The 11,428-nt window shown below is 46.1% G+C and overlaps 2 protein-coding genes across 2 annotated transcripts; one reads left to right on the top strand and one right to left on the bottom strand.

Moving 5' to 3' along the window:
• Positions 1 to 775: 775 nt before the first annotated feature.
• On the bottom strand, positions 776 to 6,320 carry LOC139223138 (sal-like protein 2). The gene is made up of 3 exons (XM_070855104.1): positions 6,245 to 6,320; positions 1,179 to 4,525; positions 776 to 1,006 (listed from the first exon to the last, which is right to left on the bottom strand). The coding sequence occupies exons 1-3, from the start codon at positions 6,318 to 6,320 to the stop codon at positions 776 to 778; spliced, it is 3,654 nt and encodes a 1,217-aa protein (XP_070711205.1).
• Positions 6,321 to 9,060: 2,740 nt separating this feature from the next.
• LOC139223052 (E3 ubiquitin-protein ligase CCNB1IP1) lies at positions 9,061 to 11,299 on the top strand. The gene is made up of 4 exons (XM_070854982.1): positions 9,061 to 9,372; positions 9,503 to 9,649; positions 9,953 to 10,127; positions 11,071 to 11,299. Exons 1-4 carry the CDS (start codon positions 9,070 to 9,072, stop codon positions 11,235 to 11,237), a joined length of 792 nt encoding a protein of 263 aa, XP_070711083.1. The 5' UTR covers positions 9,061 to 9,069; the 3' UTR covers positions 11,238 to 11,299.
• Positions 11,300 to 11,428: the final 129 nt, after the last annotated feature.

The following is an 11,428-nucleotide window of genomic DNA, read 5'->3' on the forward strand; positions in this document are numbered from 1 at the left end:
AACGGACAGGGCTCATCCTTGTTGTTGAACCGGCATATAGCTTCAGCAACAAGAAAACCCATTTACAATCATCAATACGAGTAAGGTCGTTTTGCTGCTAGCAGAGTTTACAGCTAACAAAAGCACTGACAATCTAACATAAACATCGCCATCATTATTATTATCAACACCATCATGGTTATCGTCATTGCTAATGTGTTGTTTGTTTAAATCGATGTTTTCGGCAGCACAGGACACAGTGCAACTCACAGTGCAACTCAGCACATCAGAAACGTGCCTTCAGCAGCGTGGTATTAAAAAAAGGAAGGAAAAAAGTTTTTTAAAAAAGGCATAAAATGTAACTGCAGCTCATATTTACAGACAATGGCCATTACTAATTTGGCCTGTTTTGGTATGGAGTTCACCTTGTAAAATTCTGGACCTTCTCCTTATTCAAGTCAGCTTATACTAATTGTTTTATACAGTATGTGCTGAAATAGGTGTCAGTGAAACAAAAAAAGCGCAAACATTCTCATTGTGACAATGCTATGAAGTGTGTATCATAAAATAAGGCCTCACTGTGGTCTTTGAAATACAAAAATACTTAAGCTACAATACTACATTCACAAATCTCTTGTAATGTTTCTACAATACAAACTAGATCTATCTAATACAAAAAGTAAACATGAATTAGAATTAATATCTCTAGAGAACAAATCTCATTCTATCGAAAAATACATTCCCTTGTCAGGACCCTTTAAAGACTAACTGCAGCCGTTTAATGATACTAAGTCTTCTACACAGTAGTGTCCATTGGCTCACCCGCCACGCTAGAGACAGCACTGATTGGTAGAGGATCCGTGCTGTCACCTTTCTCAGGGGATTTGGCCAATCCCTGCTTTTCTTCTTGCTGTCCAGAGTTCTTACTGGCTGAATTTGAGGTGTGGTCCTCCGCAATGTCATTGTCATTGGTTTGAGCCTTGGAGGGGGTATTGGTCAACGCTCCAGGATGAGTTTTCATATGACCCTGTCAATAGGAGACACAACACACACAACACAATTTACTCACAAGCCCAAAAGAGTGAAATCATCTCTTGACATAAATATGTATTGCCACTTAAATATTTAACATTGCAAAATCAAAAACAATGCCTTTTGGCTCAAGAACAGTGTAAATCCACAATGTCTTCAACCATTACCTTAAGTCCGCTACGGCTGGCGTATGCCTTTCCACACTGGGAGCAGCTGTAGGGTTTGTCTGGGCGAGAAGGCTGTGTGTGCAGAGCTGGGTCTTGGACAACGGGCTCTGGGTCCTCTGAAGGCTTTTCTGGCACACTGTGACCCTCCTCCTTTGAATTGTCCTTCTCAGGCTCTGACTCCAACACTGGCAAAGGCTCTCTTGGTGTGCTGTCAGTCTTGCCTTCACTTTGAGCAGCATCGCTCTCTTGTGCCTCCTGTGGTACACTGCCACAGGCCTCCTCTGCGTCAGGGACAGCTCTGGGGCTGGCAGGTGGTGTGAGAGCAGGTAAGGGATTTGCTGCTGGGGGTTTGTGGTTAGAATCCGGGCTTGTAGTGGGTTTGCCTGTGGAGCAGGCTTCATCATTATTAACACCTTTATGCAGCATATCATTTTCTACTCCAGGTTTTGAAACACAGAGGGAAAGAGGAGTTTCATCTGCCTCTGCGTCTCCATTCACTTCAGCTGAATGAGAACTAGCTGAGGGGCCTTTGAAAGGGCTGGTACTGCCCAGGTCAGCATGGGTCTCCTCCTCAGAGTACATGGAGCCGTTCATGGGGCTATCATTGGCTAGAGCGTTGTCTCCAAGATGCAGGGGGTCCTCAGCTCCTGCTGAGAGAGGATTACGGGTCGGGGGTGGGCTAACACTGGGTGCTGAGCCCTCTGAGTCCTCTGTCTTCACAGAAGTGGCATCAACAGCTGTGGATTGCTTAGAAGTGGACCCTGAGTTGAGAGCATCAATTTGAGACTTGGAGCTTGTTGTTAAGGCCAGAGGAAGGAGTTGCTGGGCTTTAGATGGAGAGTCATTCTCGCCATCATTGACATCAGCATACCGCGCTTCTGTGCCGTCTTCAGGAGGCATGTCTTCATCAGGTGGTATTTGCCCTCCTAAGTGCAAGCGGATATGGTGCTGAAGAACCAAGGCGTTGGTGAACTTGCGTGGGCACAATGGGCAGGAGTTCAGGGCACGGGAGTTGGCCGGTCGTGCACGGTGGGTGGCCAGGTGGGCCCTAAGGCTGCCCTTTGTGGAGAAGGATCGACCACACAGTTTACAAGGGAAGGGGCGCTCTCCCAAATGTGTGGCCTGGTGCAAACGCAGAGCTCTGGGGCAGCTGAGGACACGCAGACACACTCCACACTGATTAGCAGCCTGGGCGGCAGGCAGGGAGGGGGTAGTTGTAGTGCCTGAACCTGAGACTCCCTGGCTGGTCACTAGTCCAGTAGCATTGGCACTTGGGCTCAGACCGAGAGCAGCCAACATTTCCTTGCGATAGGCACTGGAGGTGGTGGTCATGTCATGACCATGTGTGTCCCCATTGGATTCAGCAGGTGTTTGTGAGGAAATGGAAGAAGAAGAAGCACCTCCATGTGGCTGCTTTTCAAGCTTCTGTACCAGGCGCTGCAACTTGGAAGTGTCTGAGGTCTGGGTAGAGGTGGTGGGAGAGGATGAGGTGGGGGAGGAGGTGGATGGTTTTGGGAAAGGTGGAAAGGGGAAGGGTAGTTGATGAGGCGAAGTGAGGTGGGAGGTGGACGGGTGGCCTGGGGGCCGGAGAAGTGCAAGGTGGTGAGGGGAGGTACCTCCAGGGAAGAGAATCTTGGGGAGGTGGGCCAGTTGGGAATATGGGGAGGTTGTATGGAGGGCGGAATGAGGAGGTGTGTTCTCATCAAATCGCTGCTGTTTTGCTCCTTTGAACTGGCTGCCCACAGAGGGAGCGGAAGACGAGGATGAGGAGGAAGAAGGCAATACAGTGCTAGATGCGCTGACAGCAGCTGCAACTGAGGCTCTGTTGAGCTGCAGCAGTGAGTGGGCTGTAGACAGCAATGCCATGTCCACTGAGGGAGGCAGAGGTAGAGAGGAAGGCGAGGGCCGAGCAGACGCACCAGACAGGAATCCTAAAGCCATGTTCTCTGCCATCCCTGGAATGCTTCCTTTCACTCCATTAAATGGCTCGTCATCATCAGCCCGCCGTTTTCTCCTTCTCTGGATGGCACTAGGAGCACTCTGTGTTTGCTCCGACAGTGCTGGTGGCAGCAGGGAGAGGGACAGCTCTGGGTTCTGCTCTCTGTGTCGCAGGAAGTGGGCTTTGAGGTTCCCTCTGGTTGTAAAACGGCTCAAGCAGACAGGACACTGGTAAGGCCTTTCACCTGTATGTGACCTCAGATGGATTTGGAGTGATGAATCACTACTTAGCACCTTCCCACAAAAGCGGCACACATGTTGTGGGCGTCCTGAGGAGGAGGCAGAACCCAGAGAGGAGCTGGGCTGGAGATCCTGGGAATGACTGGTGGTAGGAAGGGGAGGAGTCGAGAAACTGATTCCATTGCTATGACCAAACGAGGAGGTGTTGGATGATTTCTCATGGAGGTAGCGTGGTGGTAAGCCCAGTGACAAGGACAGAGGGTGTAGGGAGGCAACAGAGGAGCTAATAGACGATGACATAGATGAGGAAGACAATGAGGAAGAGGTAGAGGAGGATGGAGCTCTGCTGCCATTGACATGTGAAGCACCTGATTTGGAGACGGATGGCTGGGGGAAGAGGGAAGACGGGAGGCCAGTCAAAAGCGATGAGGCTGTGGTTGCTGGTGTGGCAGTGGAGGGGTGTGTTGGTGATGAAGACGCTGCTCCTGTAGATTTCTGGTTGCTATCAGCACCACCAGCCTGTGTGTTGTTATCTTGGCCGAAAACAGCACCTCCAAGCCTTAAAACATGTCTACAGATTTCTTCTGTTATCTGCATCTGGTGGATCTGCCTCTGCTGTAAAACCCTCAGCTCCTCCAGGAGTACTGCCAGGGTCGGTGGCACCTGGATCTGTGCCTGCTGCCCCGGAGGGCTGGAGGCCTGCTGCTGACCTGGACTGGAGCTGTCGCGGTGAGGTGGCAAACACTGAGAAGACGAGGAGGAGGAGGAAGAGGAGGAGGAGGTAGTGGTGGTGGCTGAGCTACCCATCTGTGGGGATGTCATGGTGGAGTGAGAGTTTCCTTGGTGGGACAGGCTGTGGGAACCTGAGGTTTGACCCAGGGGAGGAGGTGAGTGAGTCTGGGATGACAGTGAAGGGTGAGGAAAGTCTGGGGAGAGGGAGGAGTGGGTGTTGGGTAGGGAGGTGTTGAAGGGGGCGATGTGGCTGGGCCAGTGGGGAGGAGGCGAGCTCTCGCTGGGTAAAGAGGGCGCGTGGAGCCCACCAGGGGATGGGCGAGGGGCCAGAGGCGGCTGGCAGTCTTGGAGAGAGGTGGGGGATGAGGAGGAGGACCCTGATGAGGTCACTTCTGAGCCAAGAGATGTAGATGGTGACTTAATGCCCACGTGGTCATCTGAGGATTGACAGAAAAAAGGAGAATAAGAACTTTTTGAAAACGTATACTGTACTTTCTATTTGTTTCCTTGCAAGGGTATTATTATGCAATACTAGAGCTCAGATATCAGCCCAGATATCCAGGTATGTAAATTCATTTAAACTTTCTGCTTCGGTTGCAAAGAGTGTTTATTTCATTGCTTACAGTTATTGTTTACAAATTTAGTTTGCAAATTTGCATGCATACCAAAAGATCCTGTTACAACTTCAAAAGAAATGCCTGCTAAGAAATGGCTTTGAACACAAAAATAAACAAGTGGAAGAAACTCTGTGAGTCTATGAGTCTTTGTAATGTCTTGTCTCAATCTGTGCTCTGCGGACCAAAACTCCTCAAACATCTTGCACACACAAAAAAGCTTGCAGACCACCTTGCTGCTATGGCAACACATTTTAGAGGACAATGGGCATCACCAAGACAACCCATAACCCCTCTTAACCCACCCCCTCCCTACAGCAGTTACGTCTTTCAACTCCCTATTCACCCTTCCCCCCTTACGTCACAGTAGAGGTCAAGGGTCAGGCCACGCTAAGGGTTCTGGGCACTGTCCAGACACTCTGATTGGTCAACTAATCTGACCTCTGCTACTCAGGGGTCAAATTCTTTCAGAATCTTGAGCACAGAGTGAGAAAGAGTAAAAAGAAAAAGAATGGGGGAGGGTAACAACAATGGAGAGACAAACTAACTATTCCCTCCTGGAGAGATATAGTGATGGAATGAAAGACTGTACCACCATTAAATTCCTTCCCTGTGACTTATAAACAAACCTGAACCTGCAGGAAACAAAAATAACTGCCAGGCTAAACTTTCTTTTGAGGGCCTTTGCCTGCACAGAGTCATAGGTGCATGCACTTGAAGATATAACCCCTTTACAACACCAAACAAGTGTGAGAGCAATCTCTCTATCCCCCCAGAATCTTTTTTTCTCATCCATCTGAGCCCCCCTAAGTGTGTAGGGGTATACAGTCAATAGGACTGGGGGGGCGAGAAAGAGGAAGAAAGAAAGGGGAGGGAAGTATTGAGAAGGTGGAAAATGGGGGGGAGAGGGGTGCATGAGAGAGAAAAGCATGGATGAAGAGCGAAAGAAGAGAATAGAAGGGTGGAAGATTAATCTTTACCAAAAACACTGCCTTCCCTTCCCCCCACCCATGCACCTTATTGTTAACAAATAAGAGAGTGCTCTATACTAATCAAAGACCTCCAGCAGCCAGCGCTGAGCAGCCTGTTGGTTTCCTGGAGGACAAACAGCACATGAAAATGGCCACAGATGTATGTTAGTTAATCCTCCTCTATTCACTTCACAGGGACAAGTTTATTGGCCCCGACCAGAGTGCCTAAGGCCTTCATTTAGTGGGGCCCATTACAGTGAATGACTGAGCAGGGGGGTTTCTTTAGTTGACAAACTTAAATCTTAAACTTTTCTGTCTGTTAAATCAGGTGCGTTTGTTGGAATGTGGCCATGAGTAAATAAACTCGTGAAAATGACAGCAATGGACGTGAAGCAACACAATAAACACACAATTCATTTAAATCTAAACCCAAATGTCCGCTTTCCATAGGTTCTTTGAAGATTTTAAGACTCCATGCAGTGATGAGCACCATTAGGTCGCACGATGGTCGCCCTCTTTCATGAAATCCAAGACAAAAACGCATGCACAAACGCAAAGGATGTTTTCTCACCGTGAGATAGCAGCCTTGGGCCCCCCGGATCCGCGTTAACGAGATGCTGGGGTCGCTTCTGCTTCCGGCGTGACATGATTCACGGCGAGTCAGGCGGAGAGGGGGGCATCAGTCGGTTCAGTGGCTCTGGGCACGTTTTTGCGCACTTGGAAGCGCTCCGGAAACCATCCAAGCATCTAAAGTTCAAAAGTCGCGCAACTCCCGCAAATCCTGGGATAAAAAGAATATGTCAAAAAGAATATGTAGAACACTTCTAAATGTAAAAAGTTGCGCCTTTTGCGGTTGAAAGTCAGAAAATTGGACGTAGGTGTTCAGAAATCCGCAGGTCTGCACCGTGTCATGTGAAGCTGCCGTGAGTGCGTGTGGCTGTTTTCTAAAGTCTCTTCTCCCCCAAAAAACTTGTCCAATTTGCGCCCCTCCTCTCCCACTGCTGCCCCGCTGCATGCACATACAGGGAACACACACACATTCACACACACACACACACACACACACACACACACACACACACACACACACACACACACAAACACACGCGCCGCGCGCGCACACACACACACAGAACCACTCCTTGTTCTTCAATGATATTTGCATTTCAATGGCGTGTAACACACAGCCTCCCTGGTTCTCTCTTTCTCTTTCTCCCCCAGCTTTATTTTTCTTTACACACTGCAGCAGCAGCGATAAACTTAAAATAAAGAAATTGACAATTAGGTGTCAAAGCCGTTGGATGCCTAAAAACTAATTGAAATGTGCGGTAGAATTGGCCAAGAAGATAAATGCTTTAACTATTCCTGAATGGGCCAAATTAAGATGCAATAACATGTCCAAAAGAAGAACAGGTGAGTCATCAATCAGACCAGACATCTGCTGAGGACCACCAGGTGTAGTGCAACTACTTCCTGATGCTCATAAATAATGATGATCAGTGGATAAATAATGAAATCCCAGAAATATAATGGACTGGCAGGTGGTTCCCATCAGCAAGAGTCAAAAATCCGTCTCCTCCGTGGTGTTATATTTCTACCCTTTGATTTCCATAGGGCCAATTATCAACAACAGTGCAGTGAGTGGCTGTTGTGTGCAAGTGGGGCCACACAGCTATTCCACATGCATGCATGTATTTCGTGTGTTATCACCAAGAGCATAATAAAACCCCCACATCGCCTCCCCCACCCTCCTCCCTCCTCCCTCCCCTCCCCAAAAAAAGCATCTTACACTGGAGCTCTATTTAAAAGGCAGAGAATAGATGGGAATCTTTGACAATGGCGTGCAGGACACAGTTGAGTGAGCATCTCCCCTCTCTCACTATGAACCCCCGGATCCACTGCTGCACAGCACAATGCCCCTCTTTCACCCCCCGCCTTTACTCCTGTACCACGTGGAGAAATGGATAAAAGAGAGAGAGAGAGGGAGAGAGAGAGAGGTGGGAGGAGGAGGGGGGGCATATTTAAGTAGGTGTCTCATATTATACTTAGATCCACTCAGAGGCTGCGGAAGAAAATAGAGCGTTATTTGATTTAGGGGAAACAACTGCCGTGTTTATCTTAAGGGTTACAGTTTGAGCTGCTCAATAAAAGTGTTCGACTTCATTCAAGCTCATTTGCATCACCTTGGAAATAAACAAAACAAAACAAAAAGTTGATGCAAAATCAAAGTGCGGATTGTTTTAAGTGTCAAATTCAGTCTGCAAGAAGCCCAATAATACCACACTGTAAAAGTCAAAAGGACATATTATCAGTCTATGAATACCAAAAGTACCACGATATACAAGGAATAAAAGTTATTCTCTAAACAATTTTCAAATTGAGTATTTTTAGACATGTTGTAGGTTATTTTTTTAAAAATATCAGAAATTTTAGCGTTTATATTTGGAGCTGCCATCAGCCAATCAGATCACCTGCTGCCACCTTCACTGGTAGGTTGTATCTCCCGAAATTAACCGTAAAAATAACGGAGGAACGGCGTTATCTCGACAAGGTTAAGATATCCGATTAAGTCTGACATAAAATATGGTTTTAAAAGTCAACGTTGTCCTTAAAGCAGTCGTAAAAGTTGTACTTGTAGAGACTGAGAGCTCTCCACTTTAACTGCTAGCCGGCTAATGCTAACAGTGAATGGCTAATGTTAACGGCTAAGTTTTAGTTAGTTAGCGCTACAAACGCTACTTATTCATACAAGCAAGACCTGATATTTGGTATATGTAGTATGTCCTTATCTAGTATTCTTCTCACTCATAATTTTAAATAGATAAGAAGTTAAAATTAAAACTTACTGGAAAGTTAGCATGTTAATAATGTCTGGGGTTACCTGCAACTTATAATTGACTCACTAGCTAATGCTAATTATATAGCTGCCAGTAAAAACAATGGCACAGGGGCCTTAAATGCTTTGGAGAAAGAAGACTATAGGATTGAAAAGTATGTTTGCTCCAGCTCCAGAGCTAGTCCAGTATTTAGTCTTTATTTATCGTTATTTGATAAGATCAGGAGCCTCTATGATGACTAATTATGAGTAATGTAATATTTACACCAAGACAAATAATGGTAAACTAAAACTCTGGGAATCTATCAAATAGCAAAATTCATACACACACACTCGTGTTGAAAATGGAACATTTTTACCCTAACACCTGTTGATTTCAGGCCCCCAACATTCCCCAAAATGGGACCTTGAATTCTTGAAATCTTCTAAAGTGTGCTGTGCATGAGGCTGATGTTTGATAACTCCCCACACAGACTTTTTTATTTGCTTTCCACTGATTTGATTAAGGTCTTTCAAACTCATGACTCACTCAAACTCATGTCACTGTGCTTCCCACAGTCATGGCCATGTCTCTCGGTGACGACACACTCCTGTGTAACTTCCCAAAGTGTCGGACCAAGCTGAGCGGATTCGCCTGGGTCACAGCTTGCTCACACGTTTTCTGCGATCAGCACGGGTCCGGTGAGTTCAGCCGCTCTCCTGCCATCTGCCCGGCCTGCTCCTCTGCGCTGTCTGGGAAGCTGGACATTGTGAGGACGGAGCTGTCGCCCTCTGAGGAGTACAAAGCCATGGTGCTGGCAGGTCTGCGGCCAGACATAGTTCTGGACATCAGTGCCCGTGCTTTGGCCTTCTGGAGCTATCAGGTCCAGTATCTTTTTGTCTGTACACATATGAACATAGTGTGGCTGTGTATTTGCGTTGTCTCCCCGTCTGTGTTTGTTTGTCTTCTCTTTTCAAATAAAGCACCCAGGTCGTCAGTGTCTTTGTAAACAGGTCCATCAGGAGCGTATGTTTCAAGAGTACAGTCTGTCCCGGGCCGAGGCGCAGCTCAAGCAGATGGAGAAGGTGTTGACCCAGCAGAACCAGTGCAGAGAGCTGGAGCTCACCTCCATGAGGGGGGAAATCGCCTCCCTGAAGAAGGTCAACCACAATTCCTAAACCCAAGAGCAAGTTCATTGCCCTGTATTTGAAATGAGCCCCTGAGACGTTCGTGAAGTCCCAAAATGATCTGGTTTGTGTGCTTTTGGGTAAAAATAGCTTAAACATTCCCCCTGACCTGCTAAGAAATACCATTGCCATTCTGTAATATGTTACACCAGAGATAAGATTGTACAAAGGACCTTAGGGGTCAAGTGAGTATGTCCATGGTCATTATCTCCCTTTTTTTTAACAGCACATGATCAGGTAAATATATATAAATGTATGAACTCATGTTTCCTTCAGGTGATGGAGGAGTATAAAAGGAAGTACAGCGAGGTGTCCGAGAGGCTGATGGAGAGGAACAGGCAGTACCAGAAGCTACAAGGGCTGTACGACTCTCTGAGGCTGCGCAACATGGTGGTGGGTGTGGGGGAAAGAGACATGCTGCCACAAACGGGACATCCCGACTTCAACACTGGTAAGAACAACAGTTTAGATTAAGGCATTTACAAGTTTAAAGTTGAAATAACAGATGCTCTGTCTTAATAAATAAATCAAAATAAACTGACATTTTACATTGAGAGAGGTGGAATCAGACTGTACAAGTTTATGAATGAACAGTCACTTAATACACACCAAGTCTGAAAATGCCCTTTATAAACAAGGAAAATCCTGAGTAGGAAGTATTTTATATCTATAGTTTCTGCCTTGGTTTATCAGTTTTTGAAAATGGGGAAAAACTTGAACATTGACTTTGTAATAGTTATAGTCCCATTTCTGCTGATCAAGAAGAATCATGTTTGTAGTGGAGAGTGGAGAATGAATTAAGGAGTCCTGGGGTGGTCTTTTAATAGATTTAAAGATCAGATGTAATGTAAACCTTTAGGATTGTCATATTAAGTTTTAAATAATGCACTGTGGTGCTGAGTTTGATAATCCATTGGTCGTTGAAGTAATATTGTACTGCTGCCCGGACAAAACAATATGAAGACGTCACCTTGGGCTCTGGGAGGATGTGATTCACATTTTGTTGATTAAATTATAAATGGAGTAATTGATTAATTAGGCCACAGATTAATCATTAGTCTTACGTTTGTCAGGAAAACAAAATAGACTTAATAGCAATTGTTAGATAATGCACTGATGTTGACAGCAGACCCACAGCCGCTTCTCCTTAAAAGTTAATTTTGTCATTTCGAGAATTTAATGCTTATATTCACTCAGTTGTCGCCTTGTACCCAAACTGATTAATGTGAACAGGAAGGAAGCACATAATGTTAAAGAAAGACACAGCTGTAGGTGTTTTGAAGAAGTGGTCATCAAGAGAGAACAGTGGGAGTAATGAGCTGATTGTCTATGTAAGGGAATTTTACTCAGTATAACAATGAGAGACGTCCGTCAACCCCCTGTGTGTCTCCCAGGGGTGGCTCGGCAGGCTACTCCCCAGCGGAGCCCTCAGTTCCTCTCCATGGGCCACGATGGAGACAGCAGATTCTTCTCCTGCCTGGAGGCTGACGGAGCCAAAACCTTCTTCCAGTTCAGCTCCCCAGCCAGGGAGAGAGGCCGGCCCCTCATGAAGAAGCACTGAAACAGGAACAGGTTTCACAACAACTGTAGCACATTAACTCACCTACATTTATTTATATGTTAACAAAGTGTTCTATTGTTTAGTATTAGCTTAGTTGGCATGTTATATGCTATATTTATTGTAGTATTTTTCATCAGTTTGAACTATAATCTTATTTTTTGCTAAATAAGCATTGCACTCAAACTAAGAGA

The sequence above is a fragment of the Pempheris klunzingeri genome, chromosome 23 (assembly GCF_042242105.1).
Source record: "Pempheris klunzingeri isolate RE-2024b chromosome 23, fPemKlu1.hap1, whole genome shotgun sequence".
NCBI lineage: Eukaryota > Metazoa > Chordata > Actinopteri > Acropomatiformes > Pempheridae > Pempheris > Pempheris klunzingeri.

What these genes read in the sequence shown, in the direction of transcription:
- LOC139223138 (XM_070855104.1), bottom strand. Translation starts at nt 6,320, where the DNA reads ATGTCACGCCGGAAGCAGAAGCGACCCCAGCATCTCGTTAACGCGGAT. An exon ending in CCCAAGGCTGCTATCTCACG is followed by an intron (nt 4,526 to 6,244) that starts GTGAGAAAACAT and finishes GTCAATCCTCAG; the next exon opens with ATGACCACGTGGGCATTAAG. An exon ending in CCAGCCGTAGCGGACTTAAG is followed by an intron (nt 1,007 to 1,178) that starts GTAATGGTTGAA and finishes TCCTATTGACAG; the next exon opens with GGTCATATGAAAACTCATCC.
- LOC139223052 (XM_070854982.1), top strand. Translation starts at nt 9,070, where the DNA reads ATGGCCATGTCTCTCGGTGACGACACACTCCTGTGTAACTTCCCAAAG. An exon ending in AAATCGCCTCCCTGAAGAAG is followed by an intron (nt 9,650 to 9,952) that starts GTCAACCACAAT and finishes TGTTTCCTTCAG; the next exon opens with GTGATGGAGGAGTATAAAAG. An exon ending in ACATCCCGACTTCAACACTG is followed by an intron (nt 10,128 to 11,070) that starts GTAAGAACAACA and finishes TGTGTCTCCCAG; the next exon opens with GGGTGGCTCGGCAGGCTACT.